This window comes from Stomoxys calcitrans, chromosome 4 (assembly GCF_963082655.1).
Source record: "Stomoxys calcitrans chromosome 4, idStoCalc2.1, whole genome shotgun sequence".
NCBI classification, from domain to species: domain Eukaryota; kingdom Metazoa; phylum Arthropoda; class Insecta; order Diptera; family Muscidae; genus Stomoxys; species Stomoxys calcitrans.
In genome coordinates this window covers 76,208,772-76,224,655 of record NC_081555.1, presented here as the reverse complement: position 1 = coordinate 76,224,655, position 15,884 = coordinate 76,208,772, and the positions used below count along the sequence as shown (strand labels likewise).

Here is a 15,884-nt window from a genome sequence, read left to right as displayed (position 1 = left end):
CAGCCCGAACAAACTTTGTAGGGCTGAGGTGACCAACTTTGAAGGCCCTCCAATGGGACCCTGGGACTTCTACGGATAACACTTCTGCCATAACCATGTAAAACCATGGATAACACCTCAGCTATAACCATGTAAAATTCCATAAAGGTATCTCTATCCGTTCCAAAATGCCAGACTTATTTCCACTTATTTCTTCCCATCCCACTATGCAGCGGTCATATTCTCTTTCTAGGCGCTAATGGTCTGTTCGCCCTTATCCATCTTCGGGGCATGGGCACAAATAAGGTTGATGTTGAAGAATTTGGCCTTTATGCGGATTGTGGCCAATCTCTCATACACCGGAGTAAACCCTGCAGCCAAAGTGTATCAGTCTCCAACAAACCACAGATCCACAGCCAAATGTATGCCTCGTTTCATGGCTGCTATAAGATAGGGCGTCACCACTCGGTGTTGTTGTGGAACCCTTTCCTACCTATCGCTCTTCCTGTATGGCAGTAATGGCAGCTCTGTACTTCTCCGATATATCCGCCAGTACGTACACTGCACCCTCTCTATAGAGAGTGCGAACATTCCAGGTGCAGATACGCAAATAATGGTCCTTAATAAAAACGGTCCTTTTTCATGGTCCGTCCTTATTCATCTTAATTTAATTTCTGTAAGTTTTCCGGGGGATGGGTTACTAACCCCACGCTTCAACCCATCTTTTTATCGTTTCACAGGTGAAGTCGTGGAACATATTCGTTCACTTCCTTTAAGGGATGTTTAAGTTTAAATGTCACTATCATTAAAAGGGAAAAACAAGATCGGATAACAAATTACCAAATTATTGCTATTTTAGTCTAAATCGGACGAACATGAGAGCTGAGAGCTGTTTTTTTATTGAGAAACAGGCCTTACACTTGCTTGAGGCCCATTGCGTTGCATTACACTTCCTTCTTTGCTGTACTGCAAGCATATGGATCGTTGTCACAATAAATTGAAATGCCCAGTTAATGAACACTTATGTGTGTTTAAAATGATGCTAAACTGTTTTATATACACATATCTTAGTTAAGATGCAAATTTATTAAGAAAGCTTGGAGAATATTTTTCACGATCATTGACGATTGCATTAGGCGGTATTGTTTTTTGAATGATGTGTCCAATGATAATAATCAAGGCGAACAAACACTTGCAGTGTCCATACATTAAAAATCTTCGCGATTGTTTTTATTTTTAGATTTTTTTCGTAGTTGTTACGTCTTTGATGAACAGCTAATCTTGATATGCATTTTTTGATCTTCCGGGCGAATAACACTCAACTCTTTTAGAAGAATATTTAATAAATATTTTAAAACAATTGCGAATTACTCGCCTGGTAGAGGCGAGTAGAAGAGTATTTTATAGAAGAGTATTTTATAAATTTTCCAAAAGACTCATTTATTACTCTTCCACACGATTCTTGCGGGATTCTAGGATCTTCCAAGACCTCTCCGACGTATTCTTTAGCAACTCTCTTTCAAAAGACTCGTCTTGAGGACACAACTTACCACGACGGGGGAATCTTCTTCTCTTAGACGAGCTCGTCCGCTATCATAATCTTCATCCAGACGATTTGCGGAAGATTAATTGGTGATCACAAATATTGGCAGGGGTGTTAAAAACTATAAATTAGTTTAGACGATCTCGTCCGCGATCACAACCTTCATCTATGAGATTCGCGGAAGATCATTTGGCAATCAAAAATGTTTGCAGGGGTGTTAAATGCTATAAATTAGTTTTCAATTGATGTATTTACTAGTACGTACAACTGACATACGAGTCTAAGCTGATCAACTGATATCGAAAGCTTTATTCTGTGGGACTACGGATCTAAGAAATTCTTCTGTAATCATGTTTATGAACTTATGGCGGCCTTTAAATAACGCTTACCAAGGTTTGAATAGCCACATTAGGACTCGGCTACAAGAAGGAGTTCCCTTATCATTGAGCTTAATCTTGAATCGGACAGCACTCATTGATATGTGAGAAGTTTGCCCCTGTTCCTTAATGAATAATTTTGCATGTGCAAAATTGCAAAGCCTGGATTATGCGTCATAAATAGAGTCCGAATTTTTATGCAAAATCGAAATTTGTTTGTCTTTTTGGTACTTTCCAATAATGTTTTTATACCCTACACCATAAGATAGGGGGTATACTAATTTCGTCATTCTGTTTGTAACTACTCGAAATATTCGTCTGAGACCCCATAAAGTATATATATTCTTGATCGTCGCGACATTTTATGTCGATCTAGCCATGTCCGTCCGTCTGTCCGTCCGTCCGTCTGTCTGTCGAAAGCACGCTAACTTCCGAAGGAGTAAAGCTATCCACTTGAAATTTTGCACAAATACTTCTTATTAGTGTAGGTCGGTTGGTATTGTAAATGGGCCATATCGGTCCATGTTTTGATATAGCTGCCATATAAACCGATCTTGGGTCTTGACTTCTTGAGCCTCTAGAGTGCGCAATTCGTATCCGATTGGAATGAAATTTTGCACGACGTGTTTTCTTATGATATCCAACAACTGTGCCAAGTATGGTTGAAATCGGTCCATAACCTGATATAGCTACCATATAAACCGATCTTGGGTTTTGACTTATTGACTTCTTGAGCCTCTAGCGTGCGCAATTCTTATCCGATCAGAATGAAATTTTGCACGACGTGTTTTGTTATAATATCCAACAACTGTGCCAAGTATGGTTCAAATCGGTTTATAACCTGATATAGCTGCCATATAAACCGATCTTGGGTCTTGACTTCTTGAGCCTCTAGAGTGCGCAATTCTTATCCGATTGAAATGAAATTTTTCACGACGTGTTTTGTTATTATATCCAACAACTGCGCCAAGTATGGTTTAAATCGGTCCAAAACCTGATATAGCTGCCATATAAACCGATCTTGGGTCTTGATTTCTTGAGCCTCTAGAGAGCGCAATTCTTATCCGATTGGAATGGAATTTAGCACGACGTGTTTTGTTATGATATCCAACAAGTGTGCCAAGTATGGTTCAAATCGGTTCATAACCTGATATAGCTGCCATATAAACCGATCTTGGGTCTTGACTTCTTGAGCCTCTAGAGGGCACAATTCTTATCCGATTTGAATGAGTTTTTGCACGAAGTATTTCGTCATGATATCCAACAACTGTGCCAAGTATGGTTGAAATCGGTCCATAACCTGATATAGCTGTCATATAAACAGATTTGGGGATTTGACTTCTTGAGCTTCTAGAGGGCGCAATTCCTATCCGATTTGGCTGAAATTTTGCATGACGTATTTTATTTTTACTTTCAACAACTGTGTCAAATAAGGTTCAAATCGGTTCATAACCTGATATAGCTGCCATATAAACCGATCTGGGATCTTGACTTCTTGACCCCTAGAGGTCGCAATTATTATCCGATATGCCTGAAATTTTGTACGACGGATCCTCTCATGACAATCAACAAACGTGCTTATTATGTTCTGAATCGGTCTATAGCCCGATACAGATCCCATATAAATCGTTCTCTCTATTTTAATTCGTGAGCCCCAATGGGCGCAATTCTTATACGAATTGGCTGAAATTTTATACAGGTCTCCAACATATAATTTAATTGTGGTCCGAACCGGACCATATCTTGATATCGTTTTAATAGCAGAGCAACTCTTTTCTTATATACTTTTTTGCCTAAGAAGAGATGCCGGGGAAAGAACTCGACAAATGCGATCCATGGTGGAGGGTATATAAGATTCGGCCCGGCCGAACTTAGCACGCTTTTACTTGTTTTTTTTTTTTTTTTTTGTAAACTTACTTCAACACTTCAATTCCGCTAGTAAATATGCAATATACTCACGATTGCCAAACGAGAAATGCAAAAATATCAATTATGCATAAAAATCCGGACTTTTGTCATAAATATTGTTCTGTATATGAATATTTCCTTTCACCAGAGCGGAGTTTTGGTTTCAAATAATGTCGTAGTCTTGCATGAAGACTAACTGCTGGTAGGGTATATAACTAAACATAATTTCAATTACGCATCACCCAATTAAGTGATCAACCTAATTTCTAGTAAATAAATTGCGTCAGCTAGCACGTGTGAGTTGCATTTTACTTTTATAAAGGTTGGTCACCTCAATGCCATAATGATTTATAAAGTGGTGTATAAATATTGCATTTAACCCAATAACGGTTCGCCAAAATGTGGTTGTATTCCAAGAGAATTGGTAGCGAAAAAAAATGATTGTCAATTTATCTAATTACTACATTTTCCGCTGTTAATCAAAGGGCTGCACAAGCCGAATTGCATGAATGCTAGGCTGCTGTGACAGCATACGACACTCACAAACGAATGCACAGTAGAGCTGGCATAATATCGATGGCACTATCGATATTTAATTTTTTTACTGAATATCGATTAATATTTTTCCGATAGATACTATTATGGGAAAGGTAAAATTTTTTGCAAAATTAAACTAAACGCTCCCATTAAATAAGCAATCTAACGCTGAGTGTATTCTGTAAGATACATTAGGCAAACATTTTGTACTTGGCTTTATTTGATCAGTGCATTGATATTGCTTTCATATAAGTAGATTTCCTGATTTTTTTCTTCTGATTTTCGTTTGAAATATAGGTGAAATTAACGATAGTATCTATACTATCATTATTTATTATTAAAGTTATTGAAAATATCGAATGTTTCGATTATCGATAGTTTGCCAGCTCTAATGCACAGGTATGCGAGAGCGACATGGCGTGAAATAACAGCGACATGTATCGACCAAAATAACCAAAAATGAATTGAAAGTAGCCTTTAGAAATCGTAAAGCTGTCATGAAGTTTCTCTTCCACCTCACTAATGTCTTTCGTAATTTCACTGAGAGGTGTCAATTCCCCTTTTGTAAAACTTAACCACATCCCAAGCATTTGCAATGCACGCTGGGTGCCTGAAACCAGGAATAGTTTGCGTAAAATTTGTTAATTAATTTCTTACTCATCGACTGATCATTGATTCAGTCAATTGTTTCATGCTAAAGGTTTTGAAGAACTTTCTGTAGCTCTTAATGACTTAATGACTGACGAAAAGCTCTGAAATGCTTGAAGACACACTAGAAAAAGATGAATCTTCAATCAATTTTGGCCGGAGCAACCAGTGCTTTGAACATACGATCAAAGTTATGCAAGACTTATATAACTCCTGCCACAGCAAGGACAACCTCTAAATAAGATTTATCCTCTCCAATAATAATAATAATAACGTGGATATTTAACTTTTTTGAGTGTTGGATGATGTTTCTTATATGTGGCTCTAAAGCTTGTGTTCAAATATAAAGGGTGATTTTTTAGATGTCGATTTTGAAGTGAAGCTCAGCCAGAGGCATTGCAAGAGCTACCAATGCATCCAGAAAAAGTCACAGATTGGTGCGGTTTATGTGCTGGTGGCATCACTGGACCGTACTTCTGCAAAGATTATACGAATCGTAACGTTACTGGGAATGGTGAGCGCTATCGTGAGATGATATCCAACTTTTTTTGGTCCAAATGCAAGAGCTTGACTCGCATGACATGTGGTTTCAACAAACCGGTGCCACATGCCACACATCACGCGAAACAATGGAGTTCGTTGAACATATAATTTCACGTTCGGGACCGGTGAATTGGCGGACTAGATTGTGCGATTTAACGCTTTTAGACTATTTTTGATGGGGCTAAGTTAAAGTTCATGTCTATACAGACAAGCTCGCTTCAATTGACCCATTGGAAGACAACATTGGAGCATTTATTCGTGAGATATCGGCCGAAATGTTGGAAAGAGTATGGCAAAATCGTCATGACAGCTTCTTTTATTATAGTTTTTGTATCATACATGCAAAACAAGTAGTATGCATTATTAAACTTTTAGTTATGCGGAAAAACGGAGTATATCCTTCATAGTTGCGTCTTACAAAAGGTAGTCTATGTGAAAAATAATATCTTATAGGCCGGAATGGTTTCCAATGTACCGTTCCGTTCGATGTCCAATCAAGAAATAAAATCAATTTCACCATTAACTAACTTAATCATGACCACGATATCCAATATGCGACGCCTTTTTACAAGTGTTGGTAAGTTTTAAACGGAGTGACTAGTACCCATTCCATGGTGGTGAATGTAATAATGAAGACAGAACCAACAAAATATATTAAATTTTGCAGTGCCGTTTTATGGGGTCTATACCTAAACGTGGACAGATCTAGAAAATGTTTTCCCTATAAAATTTGATATACCAACCTATCCTAAAAATTTCATAGTAATATCAGCACTGGAAATAATTTTAGTCGCTCATCCCATACAAGTGCGACCACAGTACAAAAATTTTTAAGAATACAGGATTTCTCAGATAAATGTTAAATTGTACAATAGACTAGTATTCAGTTTAAATTGGCGGCTATAACACCAGGTGTAATAGTATCCAAATTTGAGTTAATTCAAAAGAATTCAGTCCAAATCGCTAACAACTAATACTCTAGCTACAGACGAAATTCATTCGTCTCAATTAATTTATTTGTTTATTATGGTTCAGGTTTTAAAATATCGTCATTATTTCTACAGGGCGAAAAATATGCAAATAAAATGCGCCTTTAGGAATATATGTAAAATTTTTGGGCTTTAGATAAAAAAATCGGTGATTTCAAATCTTTTTCCAACGCTCCATTCAAAATACGCATTTGCATATTTTCCGTTCTCCAATTTTAAGCTAGCTATTGATGTCGACTGAATATTACTTGGACAAACTTTCTGTTATATCATTAAAAAATTCCACAAAGTCTCCCAGACCATCAGCATAATAGTCCGGTTGATTTTCTGGCATCTGCGTCATCATGTCTGTAATGCTATGGACCCCTGTTGGAACGAATAATGTTTGAAATCCTTGTTGAATACCAAATTTGATATCAGCAAATAGATTATCGCCTGCAAACAGTGCTCGTTTACGCTCGCTGATTTGAAATTCATCAACTATGTATTCTGCCATTATATCGCTCGGTTTACCAAATATGATCAAATCTCTTTCTGCACATTCGACAAGGGCTTGTGTAAATAGACCAGGTCCAACTATTTTTAAATCTTTAGATACTGTCAATCGATCATCAACCGCATTGATGTAGACCATACAATTCTTTTTCAATAGATATTGATGAATCAAGGCCAAGTCGATGAATGTCATATTAATGTGTATGTCTACGATAACCAATTTGGCATTTTCAATTGGTGTTACCGCATTAATGAGTTTATCAGGTTTTATATCAAATCCGGGTGTCTGTAAATAGGCTACATACAAATAAACAACGACTGGTAATCTTCCATATAGTATCTTACGACATTTTGAACTTCCACATCTGTTTCCTTCAATGACTGACAGAATGTTTCCGTGCCAATGCAATAGCATGTCTCGCTGGGGTAATTTAGTTTAACATGTCTTGCAAGTACTTTAAATGGTAATATAAAATCATTCTGAAATCAATAAAATGAAGATAATTTTCTTCACAATCTGTAAAATATAGATTTTTTACCTTCAAAATATTTCGAGCACCTATACTCTCGACCTTTTTGATATAAGCTTCAGTAGACCTACGACCATCATTATTGGATACGTATTTAAACGCCTTGCCGGCAATTTTAAGAAGATTAATAGCAGCACCTGCATTGGGAATAGGAGCAGATATATTCCACAAAACTCCTATAATGAAAAAAATGTTTATCATCAGCTTTAATTTTACCTGAAATTAATTTTATGAATTGATAAAGGCAAAAAAATCGCCATATAGGAAAATATTATTTCAATGCTATAAGGAATATATACTGTAAATACAAATAGGAGTCTGGTTAATCACTGGATAATGTCATTGAAATTAGTTCAGATTTAAGTATAACTTCCATGTGTATCTCCCGATTTGCCTTTGCAAAATCATTTATCCACATATTTTCTTAAAATGTGGAATAGCGATTTCCACTGACTTTTGGGTCTTTATTCTATTTTTCGTTTGGTGCTTTATTGCATTGGGGCTTTCTTTCATATCGCCAATTCTTCATTTCAAATTTAATCAAATTTTAATAAAAAACATTAAGTGAAACTCATTATTCTTGTCGGCACAGGACACGTACATAGTAACTGTTTAATAGTTTTCGTTTTCCTCAACGTCCTCACATATTCGACAGAAATCGTTGCTTCCAAACTTTATGGTCTAATTGCGGACGTCGAACAATAGTCAAGACGAACAAACGGTAATCGCTCCAAATCGAATATTTTTATACCCTACACCACTATTGTGGTACAGGGTATTATAGATTTGTGCATTTGTTTGCAACGCTAAGAAGGAGAAGAGCTAGACCCATCGATAAGTATATGGATCGGCTTAGAATCACTTCCTGGTTCGATTTTGCTGTGTCCGTCTGTGCATGTATTCTTGTAATCAAGGTACAGGTCCCATTTGTTGCCCTATTTTCACAAAATTTTGCATAAGTTTCTTTTTTGGTCCAAGGACGAACGCTATTGATTTTGAAAAAAATCGGTCCAGATTTAGGTATAGCTCCCGTATATATCTTTCGTTCGATATGCCCTTTTAAAGCTGTAGGAGCCACAATTTTGGTGCGATCTCTACCAAATTTGGCATGAAATATGTGACGTCCCAATATGTGTGGAAAATCTCATCATAATCGGTTAAAATTTAGATATAGCTCCCATATATGACCTGTTAAGGCTGTAGAAGGCACAATTTTGGTCCGATCTTTAAAAAATTTGGCATGGGCCGTTTTATTCAAAGTCGTCATATGTGTGCAAAGTTTCATAAAAATCGGTCCAGTTTTAGATATAGCTCCCATATATATTTTTCATCCGGTATGGCGATCTCTACAAAATTTTTCATGAGATGGTTTAATTGACATCCCAATACGTGTGCAAAATTTCATCAAAATCGATTTAGATAAAACTCCCATATATATCTTTAATGCGTTTCGAATTTTAAGGCTGTAGAAGCCACAATTTTCGTACCATCTTAAGAAAATCTTATAAGGTTCTGTTCTATATTTCAATGATATGCAAAATTAAGGTCTGGCTAAATTTGGATATAAGTGCTATCTATTAAAATATTACGTATACTCGGTGTTGTAGGGTTTTATAAAGTCGGCCCCGGCCGACTTTTGCCTTTCCTTTCTGGTTCGATTTGTGTATGTCAAATTTAACTTTTCGCATGCATATATATAAGTCAATGTTTTGTATACCCACAAACATAGGATGGGGGTATACTAACCTAGTCATTTTGTTTGTAACACATTGAAATAATGATCTGCGACCCCATAAAGTATATATATTCTGGATCGTCTCGACATTCTGATTCGATCCAGCCATGTCCGTCCGTCCGTCTGTCGAAATCACGATAGCGGTCTAACGTAAAGTTAGCCGCTTGAAATCTTGAATAGATACTTTATATTGATGTAGGTATAGATTCTTAGTTTTAAGTGTTTACTGTGTACAATTGTTGGAGATATTACCCGCACTAAATCGGTCTATAACCATCTAAACCGATCTCCTGACTTGACTTCAAATCGGTCTATAACCTGGTATAGATCCCATATAAACCGATCTCCCGATATGACTTATTATTCAATTTAACTACAATTGTGCACATAGTGTTTTGTTATGACTTTCAACAACTGTGCCAAGTACGGTTCGAATCGGTCTATAACCCGGTATAGCTGACATATAAACCATTCTTCTGATTTGACTTGTTGCGCCCTTACCACCCACAATTTTTTTCAAATTTAGAAACAATTTTGCACATAGTGTTTCGTTATGACTTTCAGCAACTGTGCCAAGTCCGGTCCAAATCGGTCATAACATGATATAGCTCCTATACAAACCAATCTCCAGGTTTGACTTCTTGAGCCCTTACAAGACGCAAATATTGTCCGATATGGCTGAAATTTTGCATGTGGTGTTCTGTTATGACTTCCAATAGTTGTGCTAAGTACGGTGCAAATCAGTCTATAACCCGTTGGACTCCAATGTAAGCGATCTCTAGATCATCCTTGTTTGGTACCTGGAAGCTTTAATATTTGGTATGTAGAAAAAAATGATGTCCTTCAATTAAATTTATTTTGTACTAGCTGACCCGGGCCCGCTCCGCTGCGCCTTTTTTTACTTTATATAGAACAAAAGTTTCCTTAGAATTTTTATTTTCGACAATTGAAGAGCTTTTAGTGAAATACCATGCTACGAAAATAGCATATAGCTTGACTAACAGTTTAACAATATAAGTGCCTTTATCTGAATCCCATATGACCTTTATTGGTCTACGAATTTAAGTTTGGACGTAAGGAGTACTCAATTCTAAACATACTTCATTTCAGCCCAATATTCTCATGTTTTCTTTGGTTTAGGAGTGTTTTCGGGGGCGAGGAGGTCCCCCAGATCCTTGGCCCTGAAAATATATCAGCATCGTTCTCTTCTTTCAAATACCATTTATTTAAACCCCTTATTGCCATTGGTTTAGAGGAGTTTACACAATGAGGCGTCCCTCAAACACATGGCCCCAAAATTAGTTATCAATTTTGTTTTCTAATCTCAAATACCTTTCATTTGAGCCACATATTGGCATGGCCCAATATATCCGGTTTGGGGTATTGGCCCTAAAAACTATAAATATTTAGTTCCACTCTCTTTACGACCCAAATTTTCTTGGTGAGCAAATACGTCCTATTTGGGGGTTGTTAAGGTGGTTGGACGTCCCCTAGACAGTTGGTCATAATGTTCATATCAGATACGTGGGCTACTCCCAAATACCTTTAATTTGAGCCCCATATTTCCATAGTCGGCAAACATGACCGGATTGGGGGGTGTTTTGGGGGATGGGCGGCTACTCAGTGAGTTGGCCTTGAAAATATATATCGGATTTGTGTTCCATTCTAAAAACCCTCTTATTTGATATTGCAATAGTCAGCAAATACTTACTATTTGGGTGTTGTTGTGGGGGTGGGGTGTCCCCATAGACACTTTGACCGAATATTGATATCAGATTCGTGCTTTACTCCCATAGACCTTTCATATGATAAATTTGTCCACTTTGGGGGATGTTTTTGGGGAGAGGTGGCCCCCCAAACACTTGATCACATATTTGGATATCAGATTCAAATTCTACACTCAAATTCCTTTTGTTTAAGCCCCATATTCCCTTGGTCAGTAGATAAGTCCTGTGTGGGGGTGTTTTTGGGAAGGGGTGGACCCCCAGAAACGTGGTCCCACATTAGGATATCAGATTCTTATTCTACTCACAAATACCTTTCATTTGAGTCCCATATTGCCATAGTCGGTAAATATGTCCGATTTAGGGGTGTTTTGGGGCTTGGGGTGGTCTCCCTAGCACTTGGTCCGACATTTGGATATCAGATACGTTTTCCTAAATACCTTTCATTTGAGTCCAATATTGTCGTGATTGGTCTATATATTATGTGTATATATGTCGTGATTGGATATATATAGGATTAAGGGTGGGGCGGCCCCCCTAGGTACCCCATTCGAAATTTGGATACCAAATTTTATTCCCTCCACCATAGCATGGGGGTATACTAATTTCGTCATTCTGTTTGTAACTACTCGAAATATTCGTCTGAGACCCCATAAAGTATACATATTCTTGATCGTCGCGAAATTTTATGTCGATCTAGCCATGTCCATCCGTCTGGCCGTCCGTCCGTCCGTCTGTCTGTCGAAAGCACGCTTACTTCCGAAGGAGTATAGCTAGCCGCTTGAAATTTTGCTCAAATACTTATTATTAGTGTAGGTCGGTTGGTATTGTAAATGGGCCATATCGGTCTATAGCCCGATACAGCTGCCATATAAATCGATCTCTCTATTTTACTTCTTGAGCCCCCAAAAAGCGCAATACTTATTCGAATTGGCTGACATTTTACACAGGTCTCCAACATATAAATGCGATCCATGGTGGAGGGTATATAAGATTCGGAAAATTAGGGTAAGGAGGAGGGTCCACCCTCCTATTTTCACCACGGGATCATTATGCACCATATCTAAAAATTTTAAGAAATTCGTTTCAGCCGTTTCTGAGTCTATAAGGAACACACAAACATTCAAACAAACCTACAAACAAACACAAATTGACTTTTGTGTATAAGATTTCTCTTGAAGACGCTTTTTTACAACTCTGACACCGGGGTATACTACGCTCATGTGTTACTTATTACCAGTAGTTCCACCGAACTGGTATCATATGATAGTTTTTAAGTTTATGGCTATTTTAACGTTTAAAAGGATTCTGGTGAACGAATTCGGAGGATAATTTACGTTTTCCTTCTAATTTGGGTTTGGTACATATCACTCAAACGGTAATGCGCGTATGGCGTCCATAAGTCATATTGACAATACGTTGACGCCTTCAAACACTACTTCACGTATAGCAACGCACAATGACGCACGAGTTCAATCATCAACGTTGAAAATTTGTTAACTTTAGCGCGTTGCTTTTGTGGAACTTGTTTGCAGAGTTGCATTTTTAAAGCGTTTTTAATGAGCTATTCCAAAACTGTTCGAGGAATTGGCGATGGATTGCATCGTTCATATGCTAAGCTCTGTATTTTCGTTTTTATGTGCGTTGCCATAATATGGTCTACTAGTTATCAGTGTTATATAGGAAGAGTTGAGTTCGTCCAAAAACAGTTTCTTACCTTAGCATTAAGAGGATAAGAATGGAGAACCCTATGGAGATTTTCATGCAAAGCTTATAAATGGGGAAATCAACTCACACTTCTTTACAAATGTAATAAGCTTTAATGACGCTTCAAGGACAACAAGACACTTAATTTCCTTTTAGTAAACTTTGCAAATAATTTAAAAAAGTCTTTTTTTTTTTTTTTGAAACTGTACCTATGCTCTATATTTTTTGAGAACTTCCTGCATCAAGAAACTATGAAACAAAAAATTCCATAATTTCTCAATTTGTGAGCAAAAACTGTGTCTGTAAAGAATTTTGAAAACACCTTCATCTGTTATTGGAATATTCCAATCAACTGTTAAAAAATGTAAAAAAATTACAATTAGAGAATACAATTAACGACAGAAAATTTCAAACATTTAATATTTCAATAAATAAAAGGAGAAATATTTAATGATTACATATAACATATATAAAAAATGCGTTTTCATTAGCTCTATATGTGTATGAACAAGTAAAGAGGCGTTAAGTTCGGCCGGGCCGAACTTTGGATACCCACCACCTCGGGTATATATGTAAACTACCTTTCGTCAAAATCAGGTGAAAAATGCATGCCTGCATAATGCCCCATAGCAACTATATCGATATATGTTTAAATATATTCAAATATGTTCAAGTCATTGTTCAATTGTGTATAACAAAATATTGATCTTTTTAGTAGCTATATCTAAAAATAAACCGATCTGAACCATATACGACACGGATGTCGAAAAGCCTAATATAAGTCAAAGTGTCAAATTTCAGTGAAATCGGATTATAAATGCGCTTTTTATGGACCCAAAACCTTAAATCGAGAGTTCGGTCTATATGGCAGCCAGATATAAATCAGGTCCGATCTAGGCAAATTGAAAAATGATGTCGAAGGGCCTAACACAACTCTCTGTCCCAAATTTTGGCAAAATCGGACAATAATGCACCTTTTATGGGCCTAAGACCTTAAATCGGCGGATCGGTCTATATGGCAGCTTTATCCAAATCTGAACCGATCTGAGCCTATTTGAAGAAGGATGTCGAGTGGCTTAACTTAACTCACTGTCCCAAATTTCAGCAAAATCGGATCACAAATGTGGCTTCTGTGGGCCTAAGACCCTAAATCGGCGGATCGGTCTATATGGGGGCTATATCAAGATATAGTCCGATATAGCCCATTTTTGAACTTCACCTGCTTATAGACAAAAAAAAAATCTGCAAAATTTCAGCTCAATATCTCTATTTTTAAAGACTGTAGCGTGATTTCAAGAGACAAACGGACGGACATGGCTAGATCGTCCTAGATTTTTACGCTGATGAACAATATATCTACTTTATAGGGTCAAAAATGGATATTTCGATGTGTTTCCTTCGGTGTTGCGTTTAAAAATGGATAATGATACACACAATGGCTCAAGCAATAGAGTGGTGTAGTGTTCTTTTGGAATCTCATAAAAACAATAGAATTCCAGCAATTTCAGAGTCAGATGTAATGCAGGTACATCGCATACAAACACATTTAATCAAACAAAAAATAAACGCTCGAACAAACATCTTGACCGGTCAATTTTCAATTAGCGACTGTATGTGATTTAATATTCACCTAAAAAAAAATAAAAAGGGAAATCCCAGAATTTTATATCAAACAATCATGTGTATGGTGTACGGCTAATAGAGGTAAGCACGGTTAATAAAGGGACCATTATTGATGCACGGATAATAGAGGTAAAGCACGATTAATAGAGGTTTAAAATCAAAAGCACATAATGCCAATTAACAGCGGTAACCGATGGCTAGAGTCCCGGATAATCGGGGTTCAACTGTATTGTTCAAATCAGTATGTATATAACCTTATGAATTTTCCATATATATCGTCCTTTCGATTTGACATCTTGAGCCCCTAGAAGCCGCATTGTTATCCAATTGAGCTTAAATTTTGCACGGAGTGTTTTGTTATGACTTCCAATATCCGCGGTGTTCCCATATAAACTGATCTCCCGACTTTATTTCTTGAGGCCTCAAAAGCCACAATTGTTATCATATTTGGCTGATATTTTACACGTATTGTTAATTTACGACTTCCAATAACTAAGTAATAAGGACCTGAATGGCTCCCATATAAAACCGATCTCCGGATCCTGAGTTCCTAGAAGCCTAAAGTGCTATCAGAATAGTCAGAAATTTTGCAATTTCTTTTTTGCTCTGACTTCCAACAACCATGCAAAGTACGGCTCAAATCGGTCTATAAATTGACAAAGCTCTCCATCTTATGTCTACCGATTTGACATCTTGAGCCCCCGAAAGACGCAATTTTTATCCGATTTGACTGAAATTTGCAAATAGTGGTATATTTTGTATTCCAACATCCATGGTTTGTATTGTGCAAATCGTTCTATAATCGACCATCTCCATTTTTAGATCGAATTTGCAGAAATTTTGTACGTAAAGTACACATATGACCTTATACATCATTTGTAGAAATTGTTCACAGAATCTATGGTGGTGGGCACTCAAGATTCGGCCATTTTTAGCACACTTTCAATAGTTAATGTTATTATATTATGTTTAAATTTAAACAAATTTTAAAAGCATTTTTTTAGTTTCTAGCTTACCATCACAATCGGAGAGGACAATATCAAATGAATCCAAAAAAGTTTGTTTTTCCTTTAAATTCATGTGCAGAATATGTTTGGGTTTTTTACAATTATTTTGCGACATTTTTAAAGGACTTTTTAATATTGCAAGAGTTAACTATATCTTTATGCAGTTGACTGAGTCAAAATAAACCTTGAAATACTCTTATATATGCATTTTTATACCCTCCACCAGAGGATGAGGGTATACTAATATCGTCATTCGTTTTGTAACACATCGAAATATTGATCTGAGACCCAATAAAGTATATATATTTTTGATCGTCTTGACATTCCAAGCCATGTCCGTCCGTCTGTTCAAATCACTGCATGTTTCGAAGGAAAGCAAGGCGTTTGAAATTTTTTATGTTTAAAATGTTGTACGAATACTTCCAATTAGTGTAGGTCAGTTGGGATTGTAAATGGGCTATATCGGTCCATGTTTTTATATAGGAGCCATATAAATCGATCCTGAATCTTGGCATTTTGAGCATCTAGAGGGTGCTGTT

General features: G+C 36.8%; 1 protein-coding gene across 1 annotated transcript; it reads right to left on the bottom strand.

Annotated features, from left to right (window-relative positions):
* Positions 1–6,512: 6,512 nt before the first annotated feature.
* On the bottom strand, positions 6,513–15,460 carry LOC106093295 (uncharacterized). Its single transcript, XM_013260345.2, has 4 exons — positions 15,355–15,460; positions 7,559–7,725; positions 7,365–7,499; positions 6,513–7,305 (listed from the first exon to the last, which is right to left on the bottom strand). The coding sequence occupies exons 1-4, from the start codon at positions 15,458–15,460 to the stop codon at positions 6,769–6,771; spliced, it is 945 nt and encodes a 314-aa protein (XP_013115799.2). The 3' UTR covers positions 6,513–6,768.
* Between the last annotated feature and the right edge of the window lie 424 nt (positions 15,461–15,884).

Coding starts and splice junctions, on each gene's coding strand:
- LOC106093295 (XM_013260345.2), bottom strand. CDS start 15,460: ATGTCGCAAAATAATTGTAAAAAACCCAAACATATTCTGCACATGAAT. Junction 7,726..15,354: donor TGTCCTCTCCGATTGTGATG/GTAAGCTAGAAA, acceptor TTTTCATTATAG/GAGTTTTGTGGAATATATCT. Junction 7,306..7,364: donor ATGTGGAAGTTCAAAATGTC/GTAAGATACTAT, acceptor GCCTATTTACAG/ACACCCGGATTTGATATAAA.